The sequence below is a fragment of the Cupressus sempervirens genome, chromosome 3 (genome assembly GCF_028749045.1).
Source record: "Cupressus sempervirens isolate cs-2001-9-10 chromosome 3, ASM2874904v1, whole genome shotgun sequence".
In the NCBI taxonomy this organism is placed as follows: Eukaryota; Viridiplantae; Streptophyta; class Pinopsida; order Cupressales; family Cupressaceae; genus Cupressus; species Cupressus sempervirens.
The window spans coordinates 184,125,917-184,147,013 of record NC_143120.1 but is presented as its reverse complement, the minus strand read 5'-3'; the positions used below and the strand labels follow the sequence as shown (position 1 = coordinate 184,147,013).

Sequence of the window (21,097 nt, the reverse complement as noted above, 5' to 3'; positions counted from 1 at the left end):
TGGATTGAGAGGGATGGCAGATGTATGATTTTTTTATCTCAATAAGGAGGGAAATTATTTGTCATATTCATAACCCTTTCTATTTCAAGATTCCCTCTGTATGTTCTAAATCTTTGTGTAGAAAGGAAATTGATACCGGAAAGTAGGCCTTTATTACTCCCTTTAAGAAACCTGTCATATCGATGTGTGTTAAAGGTACTCTATCATCATTTCTGGGTTAGGTAAGAGATTTATTTCTACTGAGCACAGTATCCTCCTTAATCATATTTCACATTCATGATTTGATGTTCTGAAGGAAGCAGGTTTTCTTTTGTGAGGAGTGGAAGTAGAGATGGACACCATTATGCATCTCAGGGGTAAGAAGCGACAAACGGAGGTGAAAGAATTCATTACTAAGGAGAGATTGAGGAGCATTCTTTGTTTTCCTCATTCTTTGGTAATGGATATCGTGGTAAGGCTCTTGGGGGTGGAATACCTGGAGAACACTAATAGGACAAGAGTGGATTATGACATTTCATCAATGTTCCTCGCAATGACAATGTTTTTCGAAAGGGTCAAGGAGGTGGCGAAAAACCTATGCAGTAATATGTTCCACAAGAAGTATCTAGTGAACATGGAAATGGTTCTGCGGAACATTGACTCAAGTTTGATAGCTCCAAGAGCAAAGAACTATGATAAGACGAAACTGAATGGTAAGTTCCCAAGTACACAATTTTGACAATTGACGACTGGGAAACCTTTAGGAACAAGACAGAAATGAGAATGAGGAGTCTGAATTTCTTGGTAGCTTTATTCCACGTCAAGTGACCCGAGGACCCCAACTGGTTTGTCAAATATCTAGAGGAAGGAACAGAAGTTTTCCACAACATCCCCAATTATGCTAATGTCATATGTTTGGACACAAAGGATGAAGTGGATGACTCCGAAGAAGATGAATGTTCAAGAAAGCTGAAGATTAAGAAACGAGGCAAAGCGATGCTAGCAAGCCAGAGCTTTGGAGCTGATAGGAAAGGCAAGGAACTAATGAAGGAGTAATTTTGGAGCTTTCCTCCAATTTGTTGCAATATTTGATACATTTTGAGTTTTTTGGTTTTTTGGTAGCCCCCATTTTGCGTCTAGGTTTTAGAATATAGGGATATTAATCATCGTAGATAGCCAAATTTAGGTTAGAATAATAGGATGTATATATGCAGGACTGTAAGAAGTGTTTTGATGTAATGGGAGATAAACGTAGGGTTTGTATTTTGTTTAACGGGCTGGTCGAATCGTATTCTAGCACAATATACTACAGAAACTCTATTATGATACTCTCAGTATATATGGAATGGACAATTTCTAATTATGTTACTCTTTGCTTGAATATGATTATTTATTGTCTTTAACTTTCAATATTAGACGTCTTATCGTTATTTAAACAAGAAAACCATGCGAAATTTTATTTGAGCAGGTCATTATTTTCACTTAGGGTAGGTTTCTTTAAAAGTCTTAGGTTAAATCTCGATTAGTACTTTAAAATAAAAAATCTTAAGTGAACTCAAGTCATTGCTCTGGTTAAAGCTGTATGAGGAGATCTAGGTTTAAATCTCTCTCGATACTTTAAACTTAGCCATAAAATTGATTAGCATCTATTGTTTGGTTTTTAACAGACCTATATTCTGTTTTGGAATAAGCTAAGGAATTTTATTTATCTTGTCAAATTTATTGACTAAGCATGGACAAGGTATAGAAGGTTCGGTTTTTTGTTTGGGTCAAAGCAAGAAACACATAAGGATATTAGGAAGAACATATGAAGGACTGCAAGAGTTATTATGATGTTACCAAAGAGAAAAGGAGGGTTATACTTTGTTACTGGACTGGTCGTATCATATTCCAATATAGATCTACTAATGATGTCCAGATATGTAAATTTAAGCATATGTAAATGGATACTCTCTAAATAATAAGAATACTCTTTGCTTAGATTTAGATATTTTATATCTTTCGTTTCATTTCAAATGCCTAATATGGATGGTTGACTAAGGAAATTTAAACAAGCTAGTTATGAAAATTTGATATTTAGTCTCGATTAGACTAGGGCTAAATCTCTTTCAACTCTTAAAATGAAGGTCTCCAGGAGTCTTATTCCATAATTTGAGTTAATCTTTATAAAACTTGTTTATCTCCAGAATTACCTGGCTGAGCATGTCAGGGTAGAATAGGTTTGTGTTAATTGTCTATTTCAAAGAAAGTGATAGGTACGTTACTTTGTTTAATGTCGTAAGTTTAAGAAATCTCTTATGGTGTTAGGCTCCATCTTCCTGGATTTGATTTTGTCTAGTGAAGAGTAGAGGTCTTACTATCCTGACTCTAATCTATGCCCTGAGATATTTGATGTCCGTCGGTCTCCCCTCGGTCAGGACGTGAAAGGCCTTTGTCCTATAGCATTTGGTTTCTAGCTAGTTATCCGTCATCAAATCTAAGGATATGAACCGTCAATGGAGATCTGAATAGACTCACAAAGTATTTATAAGAAGGTGCCTTTGTGTATTTTTCCAGCAGGACACAAGATGGATACCATCATCAAGTTGAAAGGCCCTCCCTCTCAAATAGCCTTTGACGAGCCATCTCTGGTACTCATCTCAAAAGGGTCCTCCTTAATACTCATTTTTTGGTAGTCCGAGCAGGCTTCAGAGTTTTAGGCAAGGAATTCATTATGAATACAAACTGGTATCAAGTCCTTAGTGACATCCCGGCAATGTTTATAACCATGGTTAGCATGATGGACATAGATAAAGGTAGCTTGAGCATGCTGGTTAGGTGTCTTTTTAAGCCAGAATTCTTAGGCAATCTGGAAAAAATTCTAGCTAACTTGAGAGAGGATCTCCTGATTTGTAGACTGTGTCATTATGACCTCCCTCAACATGGAAGACAACTGGTTCCTCTCTACACAGTTCTGTCATCCTATGATCCAGCAAGGGTGATTGAATGGTTTCCAATCATTCAGAGAAATGTTTGTTTTCTCCTCTGCTTTTTGCATGTTAAAAGGACTACAATCGGCAATTGGTTGGAGGAACATGTGGCAGAGGAAAGAGTTGGAGCTTGGGAAAACAAGAATGAGGTCAGTATGGAATATTTAGAATTCCCGATTCGGATGGAGGAGGAAGCCTCAGAGGTGGAGGATCCACCATCACCGGTTCACATGCAGGCTGATTAAAACTTCCTACCTAATCTTCATTTAAGATCCTTGTGTTCTGGAATGTTCTTTGGATGTTTGGTTTAAGGTTTAATGTTATGGTCTGGAATATATTTTGGAACTGTTCTCAGAAATAAATACAATGATATTGTGTTTTGTCTCACTTCATGGGTTAAAGATTCTTTACTATGTTTTTCAATGGACTACTGCATTTCAATTTCTGATTGAAGGTTTCCTTAGTATTTTTTAATTAATCTAACTGCTTTTCTTGTTAAGGTTTCTAGGATTTCTCTAACCCTTATACAATATATAGAGCTGCATGTTGTATGGTTTTTTGGTATCTTTTCAGGTTATTTAAATCAGCAAGGGTGTTTCCTGTGAAGTTGGGAAAAACTTCTCGCCATAGGAATCAGATCTGTAGAATTATTAAAGGGGATCAATTATTTAGTGTTTGTCCAAGTCAACATGAGCACATGAAAACAAATATCATTTAATGATTTAAAATAAAACGATGCATTTAAGTTATGTGAAAAGTGAACGAGAAGATAATTGCTCAACTTGTGAAGAGGAAATAGTATAAAGAGCCTTGGAAAGAAATGGAATTCATTCTATTGCGCATTTGCTTTTGTTGATTTGGGTGAAGTGAAGGAGCAAGGGTTTGAAGAATTTCAGCATGGTGGAATTGTAAACTCTACACAGGCTTCAGCACTTTGAATTGGTGAAACATCCAACTAATTGTGTAATCCACCAATGGCTTAATACAGAAGCCATGTTTGAGTTTAGGGGTGAAGAATTGAAGTTTTGAATCCAAAGATATCTCAGGAATTGCTACAGGTTGAAGGAATTGGTCTGCATGTCAGTATTCAGCCAAAAGAATTGGCGCAAGTCATCAATAAGGCACCTGCAGTCCTATATAACAGCCATGTGATGCAAGAAAGGTTAACACAGATGTCTGCAAGGGTATGATTAGAAGGATAGATGAGCGAATACCTGCAATTCCATTTGGGTGCCTTTAGTCCTGCAATATCATTCAGGTTCCCCGTTACAGCTGTAAATTTATTTAAGATTTAATATCAACCATTGATTTGTATTGCATAAATTAATAAATTAGATAAGGCACTCTTATTTAGATTACCTTTCATCTATTGTTTCCATTCCCAAATGATCATAAAGCATACATTTTGAGTAACCAAAAGGTGTTTAACCATTGCAGGACCAATCAAGAATCAGAACTTACATGCCAAGTGGTACACCCAAAAATTGAAAAAGTTCAGCATTTTCAGAGTTAGAACTCGTAGAGGTTCTTAGAATATGCTATCAATATTAACTTTTGTAAACTCCACAGGCATTAAAGAAAATAAAAATGCTCAATGTAAAACAGGACAAACCATGTTATGTAGAACCATGTCCAGACCCTCTTCAGGTGATATTGGGGGCAATTTTGGCCGGCCCTTCGCAAAAAATAACATAGGTGATTTTACTGGGTCAAATTTTGCTGGCGCCCACCACCTGGACATTGAAACATAAAAATGAACAACAATGGTACAGTCTTGTCATCATCTCTTGATAATTACCTCATTACTAATTTGTATTTCCTGGTATAGTAAAAGTTTTTTATAACCTTAGAAGGGACCATTCCCCTGAAAACAATACAACTGAAATAGTCAATATTAAAATAAATGCACTCAACAAAAACTCAAATTCAACCAAAAACATACAGCACGCAAAATATAGAAGCTATGTAACAAGTTCACCGTCACGCAAGCTCCAAAATAATAGAAACCTCCAGAATCTTTTGAATTAATTTCCAATGGGAACCAAGAACTCAGATTCTGACAGAAAATATGGGTTCTGTACAACCACATAATTATTACAAGCTTATCCCAAATGCTTCCAGTCAGTCACATAAACATTTGAGATGACAGAAACATAATTTTAGTTAAAGACTTAATATCCTTCCTAATAGGATAATACAATTAACTAACAATCTTCTGTATTCAAAGTTAGATCATGTGAATCACATTATTTCTAAGAGATGGTTCAAATCAAATATGGCGTGCAGCTTAATGCATACTAAACCAAGACCACAGCACCTATAAAAGATGATATTAAATTCCTTAACTAAACAATGAACCTTTACACCGAAAGAAACCTAAATTATAGGTATACAATAGATGCTTTAACAAAAAACAGAATTAAAAAAAAAACTCTTATGAAAAAAGAAATTGGGATAAATGCGTTGTGTTCATATCCTCTGATCATTGCACTCCATAAAATAACATCTCTTCGAGGCATGCTATCAAACATTTATCAGGAATCACCTGTAGGTGAACATTTTCAAAGTATTCTGTTGAACAACTAACAATTTAGCCTATGTTCCCATATTTCGCATGCCATGTTCATCATAACAGCTGCAAAGCTGAAATCACAAAATAATGCTAATAAATCACCATACCCTGCTTCAAAGCACCCATCTTAGCACAGGTAGGGAAGTTGCCGGCAAAGGTCAAAAAAATTAACTTTACACCTGCCAGTTTTTCTTGAAAACATCTTAATAAAATAACTGAAAAAAATAAAGCATGATTATAAGATATCCAATATTTAAGTGTTGAATGAACATTTAAATAAGAGATTACAAAGTCTATCCAAAAAGGATAAACTTGACAGCTAAGAAAGGTAAAGGATAAGAACTAAAGTGCAACGATACTAGATGTTCCTAAGTCTATCCTAATGACTTCATTGACCATTGAAAACTATATATTATAATATTATTTTAATACCCTCCCTCAGCAGTCAATTGACTAATTACACCAAGTTTGTTCTTAAAGTTCACAAATGTATCTCAACTCGTGCACTTTGTATGAATGTTTGCAGTCTGATCCTTGGTTGGAACATACTGCAACATTACTGATCCATCTTCTACAAGTTCTCGTATGAAATCACAATGAAGCTCCACAATTCTTGAATGCTCGTGGAAGACTGTAGTCTTGACGAGCTTTAACACTCCTTGATTGTCAGAGAAAAAAGGATGAAGGCCCTTCTTGAGGCATTTGCATGTCAGAAACCATCCTCTAAAGCTAGACTGCTTCACATGATACTTTGACAATTCCTAGATACTTAGCTTATGTCGAGGAAACAGCTACTGCCTGCTAATAATTCTTAATGGTCCATATGATGAACCCCATATGAAGACTGAAAATATATCCAGAAGTAGACATCCTGCCATCAACAAAACCTGCCCGATCCAAATTTGTGATCCTAACCAACCTAAGCTGTGTTTACCGTATGGGGTAAATAGTTTAATGCATACAGACAATAGACAAGAACATGTAACACAGCAGTACTCCTTTTTTATTATTTGCATATATGCCGAAGAGATTACATAGTGCTTCCAATGATGATTACAATGATGATCCAAAGTCCATTCCGTATGGTGTACATATACCATTCCGAAGGGGTGACTCAACCATCACGCCCATTCGGATATAATTAATTCTATACGTCGGCTACATAATAATTACCGACAACATGCTAATCTACCCATCAGCTATTTTATAATTTTACCGACAACATCATCCCCTCAAAAAATAAAAGTCGTCTCCGGACGACAATTACAAAATATCTAAGACAGATTAACAAAGCAGGATACATTAACTGACTAACTATAACAAGATAGATATGTTTTCATCACACCACTTTCGCATTCGTTCCGTGCCTAAATCAAACTGGTCTCCAAAATACATTGCATCTGCAGCCTTTGGTAACACAATACCGTTTCCTTAGCTGACCTTGATAGCCACCCGTACCGCTTTCTCTACTTCCAACTCCTAGGTACACTGAGCCAAGCATCGTGGTACACCCTTCAACTAGATGATCAACTCCTCCCGAGCTCTCTATGCATCCACCAAGACAATCTCACGTCCAATACCTACTCCGAGTGCCTCAAAGCGTACCCCAACCCAAAATGGCATCATATCCTTTCCTCTTTAGCGGGATGACGACGAAATTGAGTAGGAATGGCTATGTACCAATAGTCACTAGTTGTGCCATCAAGATTCCCAACGGTTTGATCCCGTGTTGGTCTGTCGTGAGCAACTGGAATGTAGGTGGCCATAACGTCAGCTATCCCAACTTCTTCTAGGTATCTTCTAGTAGGACGTTTGCCCCTGAACCTCCGTACACAATTGTGTCTGAAAGGACCGTTCCTAATATACCCATTTCTACAACCACCGGATGTCGTCCAAATGTGAGGGCTAACAACATTGGGTCCACTGCACTTGCTCCGCTTTCCTTTTCCCTTCCATATTCTCCTGGTAGTTTAGCAATCGGGGCTATGTTTGTGAGTGTTGTCCGTAGTTGAGGCATTGTGAGGATCAGATCATTTAACTTGACTGGTATTTCAGTTTGTATTATCTGCCATATGATGTTTTGCTCTACGCAGTTCCTCGTTGAGGTAGCGTAGTGGCCTTCCATTGTGATTTCTCAGCCTACGTTGCTTTCTCAATTTCCGCCCACACTTCTTCCAATCTCTTCTTTTCTTCCATCGAGTTGGGGTACAGTTTTGCTTGTTTACGGGTGATTGCCAAGACTTCTTCTTCGTCTGTGCCAATGTTGATTAGATTCACTCCTAATTTCGGGCACTTGGAATCTTCATGATCTCCAGGACTGCACCATCAGCATAACAACTTTGGTGTATTCGTTGATGTACAATTCCGTGCAAAGTGGCCCCACAAGTTGCATGCTCGGCATTGAACCATCAGGCGGCTGTTCACATCATACTGAATTCGGCTACGGCTTCCATTATTATTGTTGGTATTGTTGTTGGTATTGTTGATTTTCCCTCTTCTATTATTTATATACCCACCCAAAGTGGCACCATCATTCCTTGTGTTTCTGCTCCCTCTTGACGCGGAAGCCTCCTAGGTCAAGAGCACTTGTTGACGCCCTCTTGTTTTCATATTGAAGGGGCATTCTTTTGTGGAATGTCCCATAATTTGGTAGATATCACAGAACTTGTTTTTCGAGTAGGATCTCTTTGTGTGACCTTTTGTCTTGCAATCTGTGCACAATAGCTCGTTTCCCTTCATCTCTTTTTGCATATTCTTAAATTCCTTCATCATTCTGTTCATATCCTTCTGAAGAGCTCAGACCTTCTTGCTATCCTTTTCGTCACCGCTGCTATCTTCTTCCAAAGATGCGTCATCTGAGTCGAATAAGCTACTTTTCTTCTTCTTTCTTGTTTTTTGTTCACTCTCTAAGTCCATCACCCAATTGTATGCTTCGGTGTATGATGATGGCAGCACAATCTTCATTTTCTTCCTTAACTCCAGGCGTAGTCCTTCAATGAACCATCTCTTTTTCAGCCCATCTGCTGGCTTACTTTCCATTTTATTTATTAATTCTTTTAGTTTTCTGGCATATGCACGGACTGTTTCATTTTTCCCTTGCTTTGTCGTGTAGATTTTTGCTACGATCTCATTGTCGTCTCGCATCAATTGAAATTCGATGATAAACTCTTTTTTAACTGTTGCCCAGGAAGTTAATTTTTGGGGATCCGTGTCGGAAAACCAATCAATTGCTACACCCCTTAGGGTTGCTAGAAATTGTCAGACCCATTCATCTATGTCGGTTACACCATTTGCCATCCAAATTGTTTTGCATGTCTTACAGTGTCTGATTGGATCGGCCGTTCCACCACCATCAAACTTTGGCAATTTTTCCTTTGGTCCAACCATTACTATTCGAGTTGGAGGTACTTGTTGTGTGCCCGCGTTGCTTTGCACACCCGCACTGTTTCAAACAGTCGTCTTATTTCCAACAGCCGCATTACTTGGTGAAAAAGGGTTTTCCTCAAGCAAAGTTGTCTGTTCCGGCAGTGTATCATGGACGAAGAGTTCACTCCACGCTCGTGCTCCCTCGGCACTCTGAGCCGTGCGAGTTAATTCCCTTCCGTCTAGATTCTTTTCCCTCGGCGTATACAGGTTAAGAATGTTTCTTCCACCAAATTCAATCGTTTTCAAGTCTCTTCCAATAATTCCTCGATGCTTCAATGTCCATCGGCAATCTGCTGAAACCTCCGTCTCCACTCGGCCTGTTGTACCAAAATTAAAATTTCTTGTGCGGTGCTTATTTCATTTTTTTCCCTTTATCTTATTCCTATCCTTGTTAAGCTGATTCGGCATTAGTCTTCATTCCTCTACCTTCGTTCCAGGTCCATTGGGCAACAACACCAAATGTTTACCGTATGGGATAAATAGTTTAATGCATACAAATAATACACGAGAACATGTAACACAATAGTGCTCCTTTTTTATTATTCGCATATATGCTGAAGAGATTACATGGTGCTTCCAATGATGATTACAATGATGATCCAAAGTCCATTCCAGAGAATGTACACATACCATTCCAAAGGGGTGACTCAACCGTCATGCCCATTCGGATATAATTAATTCTATTTGTCGGCTACATAATAATTACTGACAACATGCTAATCTACCCGTCAGCTATTTTATAATTTTACTGACAACAAGCTACATTACCAGATTCACGTCCTGAAGTTTGAGTCTGGGTTCGGATTCATCTAGGTCCAGATTCGAGCTTAGGTCCACTGCAGGTCTAGGTAGCATCCTCGTCCTAGACGGACCCACAGTCCGCAACAAGGACCCTACCCGGACCTCCAATGGACACGAGCAAATCCAAGCAGACACACGATGGACCCACGGCGGTGGGACCAAAAAAGTGAGAAAAAAACACTTACAGAATGCATTTTTTAATTTAAAAAAATTTGCAACCCTAAAAGAAGCCTCATTAAACAGATTTCATTCATCTAATCTCTCATTTTCTCTCTCATTTTGGTGTGCCCATTTTGTAAGTTTGAGGAGAAGAGCGTAGGGATTGTTTGTGGAGTCTCAAATCCTTCCAATAATCAGTATTGAGTGTTCCGGGTATGCATTTGATCCTTCTCTTTGCTTCTTTGGTAGTTTATTTTTTTAGTTTTTTTATTGTTCTAAAATTTATCAAATTTATTTATTTTCATTTTTGTTATAGATTGCAAGAATGAGCAGTCAACGTTCAGTGGGTAGGGAAGGATCCCAAAGATTTAAAATTGATAAAAGTTCTACTTCATAGAAGTATACAAAAAGTGAACAATGTGCCGAGGGGGGTAGGGGGGTATATGGAAATGCAATTTTTGCCAAACACAGTTTAGAAGCTCCTACAACAGCGTTAAACATCATTTAATAGGCCTTGAGGGTAAAGGGATCACCATGTGTGAGAGGCCCCCAAATGGAGGTAGGAAGGGGTTGTCGTCCTCTCAATTAGCAGCTATATTAAAAGAACAACAAGATGTTGATAGGTTAGTGTCAAGGGAGAAACAAGAAAGAACAAAGCAAAAACCACCAACACCACCCCCTCAAATAGCCACTAGACAACACCCTTCCTACCTACCCCTTCTATGGATGAAGAAGAAAGAGAAACACCCCAATCCACCAACTGCAAGAGAGGACCATTAGATAGGGCATTTCACAATGAATTGAGAGAAATTGCTGACATAAAAGTTGGGCATTACCTCTTTACAAATGGTGTTCCATTCAATCTAGTAAGATCACCTTATTGGAGAGAGATGGTGGAAGCAATAAATGAAGCACCTCGTGGCTACCAAGACTCTGGATATAAAAAGTTGAGAACCACCATATTGCTAATGAGAGAAAGAACGTAGAAAGCCTCCTCAAACCAATAAGAGATTCTCTGATCCAAACGGGGATGAGTATTGCCTGTGATGCATGGAAATATTGCAAAAACTATCCATTAATAAATTTGATTGCTGTCTCCCCCAAGAGGGCAATGTTTTTGAAGGCGATTGATTGTGAAGGGGAGGTAAACGATGTAGAATTTTTTGCCCGGATTCTCATTGAATCCATAGAGTTCGTGGGAGTTGAGAATATTGTCCAAGTAATAATAGACAATGCTAATGTTTGTAGGGTTGCAGGTGGTTTGGTAGAAGCACGGTATGACCATATAACAACAAGAAGATGTCGATAGGTTAGTGTCAAGGAAGAAACAAGAAAGAACAAAGTAGAAATCCCCAACACCACCCCCTCAAACAGACACTAGACAACATCCCTTCCTACCTACCCCTTCTACGGATAAATAAGAAAGAGGAACACCCCAATCCACCACCTGCAAGAGAGGCCCATTAGATAGGGCATTTCACAATGAATTGAGAGAAATTGCTGAAATAAAGGTTGGGCTTTACCTATTTACAAATGTTGTTCCATTCAATCTAGTGAGATTACCTTATTGGAGAGAGATGGTGGAAGCAATAAATAAAACACCTCATGGTTAGCGAGACTCTAGATATAAAAAGTTGAGAACCACCTTATTGCATAATGAGAGAAAAAACATAGAAACCCTCCTCATACCAATAAGAGATTCTTCGACCCAAACGAGGGTGAGTATTGTCTCTGATGAATGGAAAGATAGTAAAAACTATCCATTAATAAATGTGATTGTTGTCTCCCCCAAGGGGGTAATGTTTTTGAAGGCAGTTGATTGTGAAGGGGAGGTAAAGGATGCAGAATTTATTGCCCGAATTCTCATTGAATCCATAGAGTCTATGGGAGTTGACAATATTGTCCTAGTAATAATGGACAATGCTAAATTTTGTAGGGCTACGGGTGGTTTGGTAGAAGCATGGTATGACCATATTGATGAAGCCTGAATCTCTCAAACAATTTTGCTAGGGGCATAATTTCAAACCAAGGAGTATGATGTTGGAACACATCACCCCTGTTATGAAGCTCATCACTGGCAATACTGGAGTTATTTGTGATGCCATGGATAGTGTTTTGGTTGTCTCCTATGTAAAGTATCAAATAGAAGAAGAAAAGCTGGGTATGCTGATTGATGAAAAGATTAACAAGTTTACATATATCCTTGTCACAAGACAACAATATCATATGCAAAGTTTGCCCAATTAATACTATTGATCAGATTAGCAGTACCCATTGAAAAACAGAATGACGCTTTCATATCCAGCAGCGAGATAAAGTACGAAAGCCAACTTGGCAGAAATGAAAGTAATGAGCATAGGCATTATTTTTTTGAGGATACCATTAGAAGCTATAGACCTGGTAGGATTGATTAAGCACAAGGATAAGTGAGTCATGTGCGACAAAAACTTGTATATTATTATGGCATTTGTGCAAATATCGATGTGTTGTTCATTCACTTGATATTCAATATTGTTGCTAAGCCACTAAGGAATTGTTCCAAACTTGCATACATGAGAATGCCGTGAATTTCTATCCCTTGCACATATTCGATTGGGCTTCATGTTATAGCCAGTTGGAACAACATTGAAACTAGAGATTGATTGTTTGAGGAAAATCGAGTGCTCTTGTCTCTAGACGATATAAGCTTGAATTTCCAGTGAATGGCGCCCAGAACTTGGTGGTATATGCTGAAGTAACAACTTTCAGAAAACACAGTGCGATTAAAGTTTGAAAGAGCCCGATACAATATGCTCAATCATGGAGACCAGAGCCACTAAAGCATGAATTTTTGCGTTGACTATTGCCAAACTTTTATTAATATCTAATGCCTTGCCATATTTGTTGCAAGTTTGAAGATGCACCCTAGAATTGAAAGGGTGTACCCTACTCTATGGAGATTAAGGCTCGGGTAATACAGGCCGCCAAGCATACACCCAAATAGGTGGACGTGGAGGCAAAGAGTCGGGATCAAATGGAGCTTATAAGGGACGCACATCATGGAAGTTTCTGCAACAGCTTCCCAACTTCTATAAGGTATTTGAGATATATTTAAACTAATGACCTAGTTCATTATCTGGATGAGTTTTTATCAAGTTAAATGTGTGATTAGGAGTTGTGTAGGGTCGTGACTTTTTATTTGTACCTATTCATTGTTTATATATATATATATATATATATATATATATATCAGATGTAAAATCAAGACAATTCATATTCATAGTTTTTCTTTAAATTATATATTCTAAGGCACTTATGATATATTATATTTTTTCATTGGCAAAGAAATGATTTTTTTAACTAACCCTGTGGATGGTGGATTATCAAATGAATTCTTGTTTGAAGTCGAAGCCGAACTGTATTGGATGGATCATCCGTAAGGAGTGTCTCCAATGCAATTTTATTTCCAGCATGATCAGTAAGAAGTATTTATTTTATTTGCTTAAAGTGTTAGAGTTAAGATATTATCTAGTTTCGTCCTTTATAAATATTATTTTTAATTTTATAAATAATTTACATGATAGATAAGTGGACAGGATCAATTATAGCATTTTAAAATCGAACATTATAGATATTTGAGAAATATTTAATTGTTTCGAAATCTATGTTTGGTTTGTCTCCGAACCACAGGAGTTAATACATTCCAGACTATTTTGAAATTGTATCCATATATTTGATCCATCGCATCTTGATTATTAAATTGTTTATAATTAACGTGCGTAAAATTTTATAAAGTTGTATGTTTTAAACTTATAATACTGACTCTATCGCCTTCGGCACTGGTCTTTATATTTTTCCATAATTCATAATCCATATGCTAGCAATTATTTCATATCTTTCCCTCTAAAGAGTTAATATATTCATTTGTTGCATTAATTTGTTCTTATCTAAAAAACATTTATATATTCATTTATTATTCTCAATTCACACTCTGTAAGTTTAGATCTTTCTATAATTCTTGCCATTTTGAAAGCTTTCATTATATTCATGTTTTAATCAATCTACTATAAGCATCTTGGATCTAAGTGTTTTGTCCAGGATCAAGTATACCCACCTTGGTTTTACAGAGCCAGAAGTGCAGGGGATTTGGATCGCATCGATCAATCCCATCAAGTTGGCCTTAACTAGTTGGATATCCCAACATTGGGCAGGCAAGGCTCATAAGATTTCAATCTACGGTTTTGGAAACCAACACATATAACAACAAGAAGATGTTGATAGGTTAGTGTCAAGGGATAAACAAGAAAGAACAAAGCAGAAATCACCAACACCACCCCCTCAAATAGCCACTAGACAACATCCCTTCCTACTTACCCCTTCTACGGATGAATAAGAAAGAGAAACACCCCAATCCACCACCTGCAAGAGAGGACCATTAGATAGGGCATTTGACAATGAATTGAGAGAAATTGCTGACATAAAGGTTGGGCCTTACCTCTTTAGAATGGTATTCCATTCAATCTAGTGAGATCATCTTATTGGAAAGAGATGGTGGAAGCAATGAATGAAGCACCTCATGGTTACCAAGACTCTGGATATAAAAAGTTGAGAGCCACCATAATGCATAATAAGAGAAAGAACGGAGAAACCCTCCTCAAACCAATAAGAGATTCTTAGATCCAAACGGGGGTGAGTATTGTCTCTAATGGACGGAAAGAGAGTAAAAACTATCCATTAATAAATGTGATTGTTGTCTCCCCTAAGATGGCAATTTTTTTGAAGGCGGTTGACTATAAATGGGAGGTAAAGGATGCAAAATTTATTGCCCGGATTCTCATTGAACCCATAGAGTTAGTGGGAGTTGACAATATTGTCCAAGTAATAATGGACAATGCTAAAGTTTGTAGGGTTGTGGGTGGTTTGGTAGAAGCACGGTATGACCATATCTTTTGGACACCATGCACCATTCACTCCTTGAACTTGGTGATGAAAGGAATTGGCACCCAAATTGAATGGGTGAAAAAAGTGTACGAGGGTGAGGATATCCAAATGTTTGTGACAAACCACCATATGTCCCAAGCAATTTTCAGATCTTTCCCCCACTTGGAATTATTGAAGGTAAATTTTAAACTTTATTTAGTTTCATTTATTATTTGTCATACTTTACATAATTGAATAAAATGTTTTTTGTGTTTTTTACATATTTGAAATGTGTTACTAATTTACAATTAACATGGTAATAAGTTGCTGAAACAAGGTTTTCTTCACACACAATCATCCTTAGAAAACTTGTGAAGGTGAAAGATTTTTTTGACAATTTGCTTCTGGATTTGATTGTGTTTGTTTTTTTAGCATCAACGTTTTGGATCACACTCTGTGATCCATCATCAGGATGAGAGAATGCAAGAATGAAAAAATGTGAGCTGATCTAGCTAGTGCAGGGGTTAATAAAGGGAGAAGGTAGGCAGAAAGTGAGGTGGATAGAATAAAAATTGAAATAAAAATAAAAAGCTTGAAGGTAGGACCCACGGGAGAGAAAATGAAGAAGAAACATTAAAAACAAGGAGTACAAAAAATGACAAAACCCCAAGGGAAATAAAAAAGAGACAAAATTAAAAGAACTTAACTGAGAGCAAGCGAAGGAGTCTCCCAAGCAATGAATTAGAGAAAATAAATAGTAAAAAACAAAGCAATCTAGAGGCAAAAGCAAGTAAAAAAAAAAAAAAAAAGCGTTAAAAAAGAAAGGAGATATAATAAATATATTAATAATAATAGTATTAATGTATATGTGCATGCGTATATAAATATATAAATATATATACTATTAAAGGAAATTAATACTAAATACTGATACAAATATGACATAATAATAATAATATAAATAAACAATAAATATGACTACTATTGTATCAATAGCAATAAGAAAGAAAAAAAAAAATTAATAATAATAATAATTAATACTATTATGGCCTAGTATTAATATATATATTAATACTATATATTAATCCTATTATAGCTGCCATAAAAACAAAATTCAAAAAAATAAAAAATAAAAAATAAAAAATAAAAATAAAAAAGTAAAAAAAATAATAAAAAATAAAATAGGATTATAGCTAAAAAATATTATTAAAACTATATATTAATACTAAAGCTATAATAAAGATATATATATATATACTATTATAGCATAGTATTAATATATATATACCATAGTAATACTATATTAATAATAGCATAGTAAAAATATATATATATATATATATGAACAAAGGGGGCACGAAGCAACGAAAAGGACACCAATCAAAATGAACCACAAAAAAGAGAATAATAACAAAAAACTAACAAGGAATAAAAAGTAAAGAAAAAAGCAAGGAGGCAAAAATAGCCTAGAAATAATATACATACTATTATAATGTAGTATGTGTGTGTGTGTGTGTGTGCAAAGAAGAAAAGAAACAAGGAGCACGACACAATGAAAAAGAAAAAGGACACCACACCAAATGAACAACACAAAAAATAAAAAATAAAAATTAGCGAGGAGGAAAAAGACAAGAAAAAGCGAACAAAGGAAGAAAAAAAGAGGAACCAAGACTAGAAAGTACAAGAAGGGGGAGGCTGAGGCGGAGAACAAAAGGGGGGGGTAAGAACCACGACGCAAAGGATAGGAAACACAAGAGGCAGAGGAGAGAGCAAGACCAGGGAAGAAGAGAGGAGAAAGGACAGGGAGGGGGGACGCTCAAGGACAGTGATGACTATCCAGCGAACTTAATAATGGTTGCCAAGACTGGCTCAAGGACCATCCATCCTCTCGATTGAGATTAAGGGGATGGTGGTTAATTTCAATGGCTTCCATTAACTTCCTCTTGAAGTAGTTATCTTCCTTGACAAGGATTTGGGTGCTCTCGAGACAAATGTGGTGTTTGGTTGCAGATGAGTGCTCTGCTAGAGCAGATTTTTGGACTCTTTCATGTTTGATGTCTGCACCATGCTCCCTAATTCTAGTCTGGAATGAGCAACCCGTTTCTCCTATGTAGGCTACACCACAAGAGCAAACAATCTTGTAGACTCCTGAGTTTAGAAGAGCATCCTTGGAGTCCTTAAGAGGGGGAACATAGTTACGGATCCTGGATAGGGGTTTGAAGGTAACCCTGAGGCCCTTTTTGGACAAGATTTTGGCAATCTTTTGGGATATACCATCAACGAAAGGAAGGGCAACGCTCAAGGGAGGAGGAGACAAAAGAGGTTTCCAGCGTGCAGGCCTCTTGCATGATTAACTCTGTTTCTGCCCCTTCGTCCAGCGTTCTTGGTCGGGTTGTTGGTTTTCCGCTCTCTAATGCGGTAGTTGATGCTTCCCATCGTGCCCCTCACTCTTTAAATGCATTTCCTGTCACCATTAATAAGAGTGAGCCAGTATCCAACGTGCAAGCTCCCTCCTGGGACAACTTGGATTTTGCTCCTTCGTCCCCCACTATGGCGACGTCAGAGTGGGAGTCTCTCCATCTTCCTAGCGGCTCTAATGCTTTTCCGTCTACCGCTAATCATGTGGATCATCCCTTGAACCTTGTTGCTAACCCTATTAGTGACCGTTCTGGTTTCCCTTCTCTTTCCCACCACACAGTGCTCGATTGGGAAAATTAACTTGTGGTCAACTTATCTCATGCCATTATTGACCATCTTTCCTTTAATTTTTTGAAACGTGGTCTCAACTTTGCTTGCGCTCCTCGATCTATTCCTCACATTAAATTTCTTGTTGAGATCGAGCAGGCTATTCGCTCCCTCTCCTCTGATTTGGCGGAAGAGGTTAGACAGGACTGTGTTGTCGCCCTCAGGTGTGCCAAACCGCCCAGACTCAACTTCCCTAAAGCTGAGTTGTGTGCCTTCAAGCATTTAGTTGCCAACAACGATATTGTCATTACCAAGGCTGACAAAGGTAATGCCACTGTTATCATGAACAGACATGATTATGTCACCAAGATGCGGGTTTTGCTCTTTGACTCGAATAGCTACAGAATCCTTCCTCGTAACCCTTGTTTGAAGATTCTCAATCTTGTCAAGGCTGCCGTATCCAAATCCTCCTTTGATGAGACCACTAAGAAAAAATTGTTGCCATCTAAAGAAGTAACTCCTCGCATCTATGGGGTACCGAAAATTCATAAAGATGGCATCCCGCTTCGACCCATTGTTGACACCATTGGGTCGCCAACCTATGGGTTGGCATCTCATCTTGCCAAGCTTATCTCCCCATTGGTGGGAAATTCTGACACCTTTCTCAAGGATTCTAGCCACTTCGTCCAATTTTCCAAGGATGTCAGGATGGAGAAAAATGACATCTTGGTGAGTTTCGATGTGGTTTCTCTCTTCACCAAGGTGCCCATTCCTGACTCTATCGACATCATCAAGGAGAAGATGGGTGAGGAAATCACTTCCTTAGTGGATTTATGTCTGAGGTCCACTTTCTTTTCCTTCCAAGGCATCTTCTATGAGCAAGTAGACGGGGTGGCTATGGGCTCTCCCCTCTCCCCGGTCATCGCCAACCTTTATATGGAGCATTTTGAAGAAGTGGCCCTCCACTCTTTCCCCCTTAAACCCAGATGGTGGAAGCGATATGTGGATGACACAAATGTGTGTTGGCCACATGGTTAGGACAAGCTAGTGGAGTTCCACCAGCACATCAACAACTTATCCACTAACATCTCCTTCACGATGGAACTTGAGTCAAACAACCAGTTACCTTTCCTCGATGTTCTTCTCATCAAGAAGGCAGATGGAACCCTCGGTCGTCGTGTGTATCGCAAGGCCACGCACACTGATTTATACCTCCACTCTTCATCTCACCATCACCCCAGCCAAAAGGTTGGCATCCTCAAGACCCTTGCTCATAGAGCCCTTAGAATTTGCGATGATGACAACTTGAACCAGGAGCTGACCCATCTCCGCCAAGTCTTGAAGCTTAATGGTTACTCTCATAAGCAAATATCTAAGGCGCTTAACCAAGCCAAATCTTTCCTTCTCGCCAGTGCCAACCTCAAACCTCTTTTGTCTCCTCCTCCCTTGAGCGTTGCCCTTCCTTTCGTTGATGGTATATCCCAAAAGATTGCCAAAATCTTGTCCAAAAAGGGCCTCAGGGTTACCTTCAAACCCCTATCCAAGATCCGTAACTATGTTCCCCCTCTTAAGGACTCCAAGGATGCTCTTCTAAACTCAGGAGTCTACAAGATTGTTTGCTCTTGTGGTGTAGCCTACATAGGAGAAACGGGTCGCTCATTCCAGACTAGAACTAGGGAGCATGGTGCAGACATCAAACATGAAAGAGTCCAAAAATCTGCTCTAGCAGAGCACTCATTTGCAACCAAACACCACATTTGTCTCAAGAGCACCCAAATCCTTGTCAAGGAAGATAACTACTTCAAGAGGAAGTTAATGGAAGCCAATGAAATTAACCACCATCCCCTTAATCTCAATCGAGAGGATGGATGGTCCTTGAGCCAGTCTTGGCAACCATTATTAAGTTCGCTGGATAGTCATCACTGTCCTTGAGCGTCCCCCCTCCCTGTCCTTTCTCCTCTCTTCTTCCCTGGTCTTGCTCGCTCCTCTGCCTCTTGTGTTTCCTATCCTTTCTGTTGTGGCTCTACCCCCCCCCCCCCCTTTTGTTCTCCGCCTCAGCCTCCCACTTCTTGTCCTGTCTAGTCTTGGTTCCTCTTTTCTTCTTCCTTTGTTCGCTTTTTCTTGTCTTTTTCCTCCTCGCTAATTTTTTTTTTTTTTTTTGTGTTGTTCATTTGGTGTGGTGTCCTTTTTCTTTTTCATTGTGTCGTGCTCCTTGTTTCTTTTCTTCTTTGCACACACACACACACATATATATACTACATTGTAATAGTATATATATTATTTCTAGGCTATTTTTGCCTTCTTGCTTTTTTCTTTACTTTTTATTCCTTGTTAGTTTTTTGTTATTATTCTCTTTTTTGTGGTTCATTTTGATTGGTGTCATTTTCGTTGCTTCGTGCCCCCTTTGTTTATATATATATATATATATATATATACTATGCTATTTATTAATATAGTATTACTATGCTATATATATATATATATACTATGCTATAATAGTATATATATATCTTTATTATAGCTTTAGTATTAATATATAGTTTTAATAATATTTTTTAGCTATAATCCTATTTTATTTTTATTTTTATTTTTTATTATTTTTTTACTTTTTTTTTTTTTTTTTTTTTTGAATTTTGTTTTTATGGCAGCTATAATAGGATTAATATATAGTATTAATACTAGGCCATAATAGTATTAATTATTATTATTATTAATTTTTTTTTTTTTTTTTTTCTTATTGCTATTGATACAATAGTAGTCATATTTATTGTTTATTTATATTATTATTATTATGCCATATTTGTATCAGTATTTAGTATTAATTTCCTTTAATAGTATATATATTTATATATTTATATACGCATGCACATATACATTAATACTATTATTATTAATATATTTATTATATCTCCTTTCTTCTTTAACGCTTTTATTTTTCTTTTTTACTTGCTTTTGCCTCTAGATTGCTTTGTTTTTTACTATTTATTTTCTCTAATTCATTGCTTGGGAGACTCCTTCGCTTGCTCTCAGTTAAGTTCTTTTAATTTTGTCTCTTTTTTATTTCCCTTGGGGTTTTGTCATTTTTTGTACTTCTTGTTTTTAATGTTTCTTCTTCATTTTCTCTCCCGTGGGTCCTACCTTCAAGCTTTTTATTTTTATTTCAATTTTTATTTTGTCCACCTCACTTTCTGCCTACCTTCTCCCTTTATTAACCCCTGCACTAGCTAGATCAGCTCACATTTTTTCATTCTTGCATTCGCTCATCCTGATGATGGATCACAAAGTGTGATCCGAAATGTTGATGCTAAAAAAACAAACACAATCAAATCCAAAAGCAAATTGTCAAAAAAGTCTAATGGATTGTGGAAATCTATTCAGATTGAAGGTGAAAGATGCATCGTCCCAAATGGTTATTAGCAACCAATGGGGTGTATGGAAGCTATCCAATACAACAAGGGCTAAAAAGATAAAGGATATGATCTTTACTAATGATTGGTGCGGTAGGTGGATTATGTATTAGAACTCACTGAGCCCATCATGTCTATTCTAATAACTTAGTTGGCCATGATAAACTGAATATTACTAATTATTTCAATACTCAAACCTT

General features: G+C 37.4%; 1 protein-coding gene across 7 annotated transcripts in view; it reads right to left on the bottom strand.

Annotated features, from left to right (window-relative positions):
* TBL13 (TRICHOME BIREFRINGENCE-LIKE 13) overlaps positions 1 to 21,097 on the bottom strand; it is a 123,839-nt gene that overhangs the window by 37,203 nt on the left and 65,539 nt on the right. For all 7 annotated transcript variants that reach the window (XR_016362041.1, XM_089818906.1, XM_089818909.1 and 4 more), the window contains exon 4: positions 4,561 to 4,681. Coding sequence is in view for 6 of the 7 variants with exons in the window: in XM_089818906.1 (XP_089675032.1) it covers positions 4,561 to 4,681 (121 nt within the window). In the remaining variant the exon portion in view is untranslated. The remainder of the gene's footprint in view (positions 1 to 4,560; positions 4,682 to 21,097) is intronic.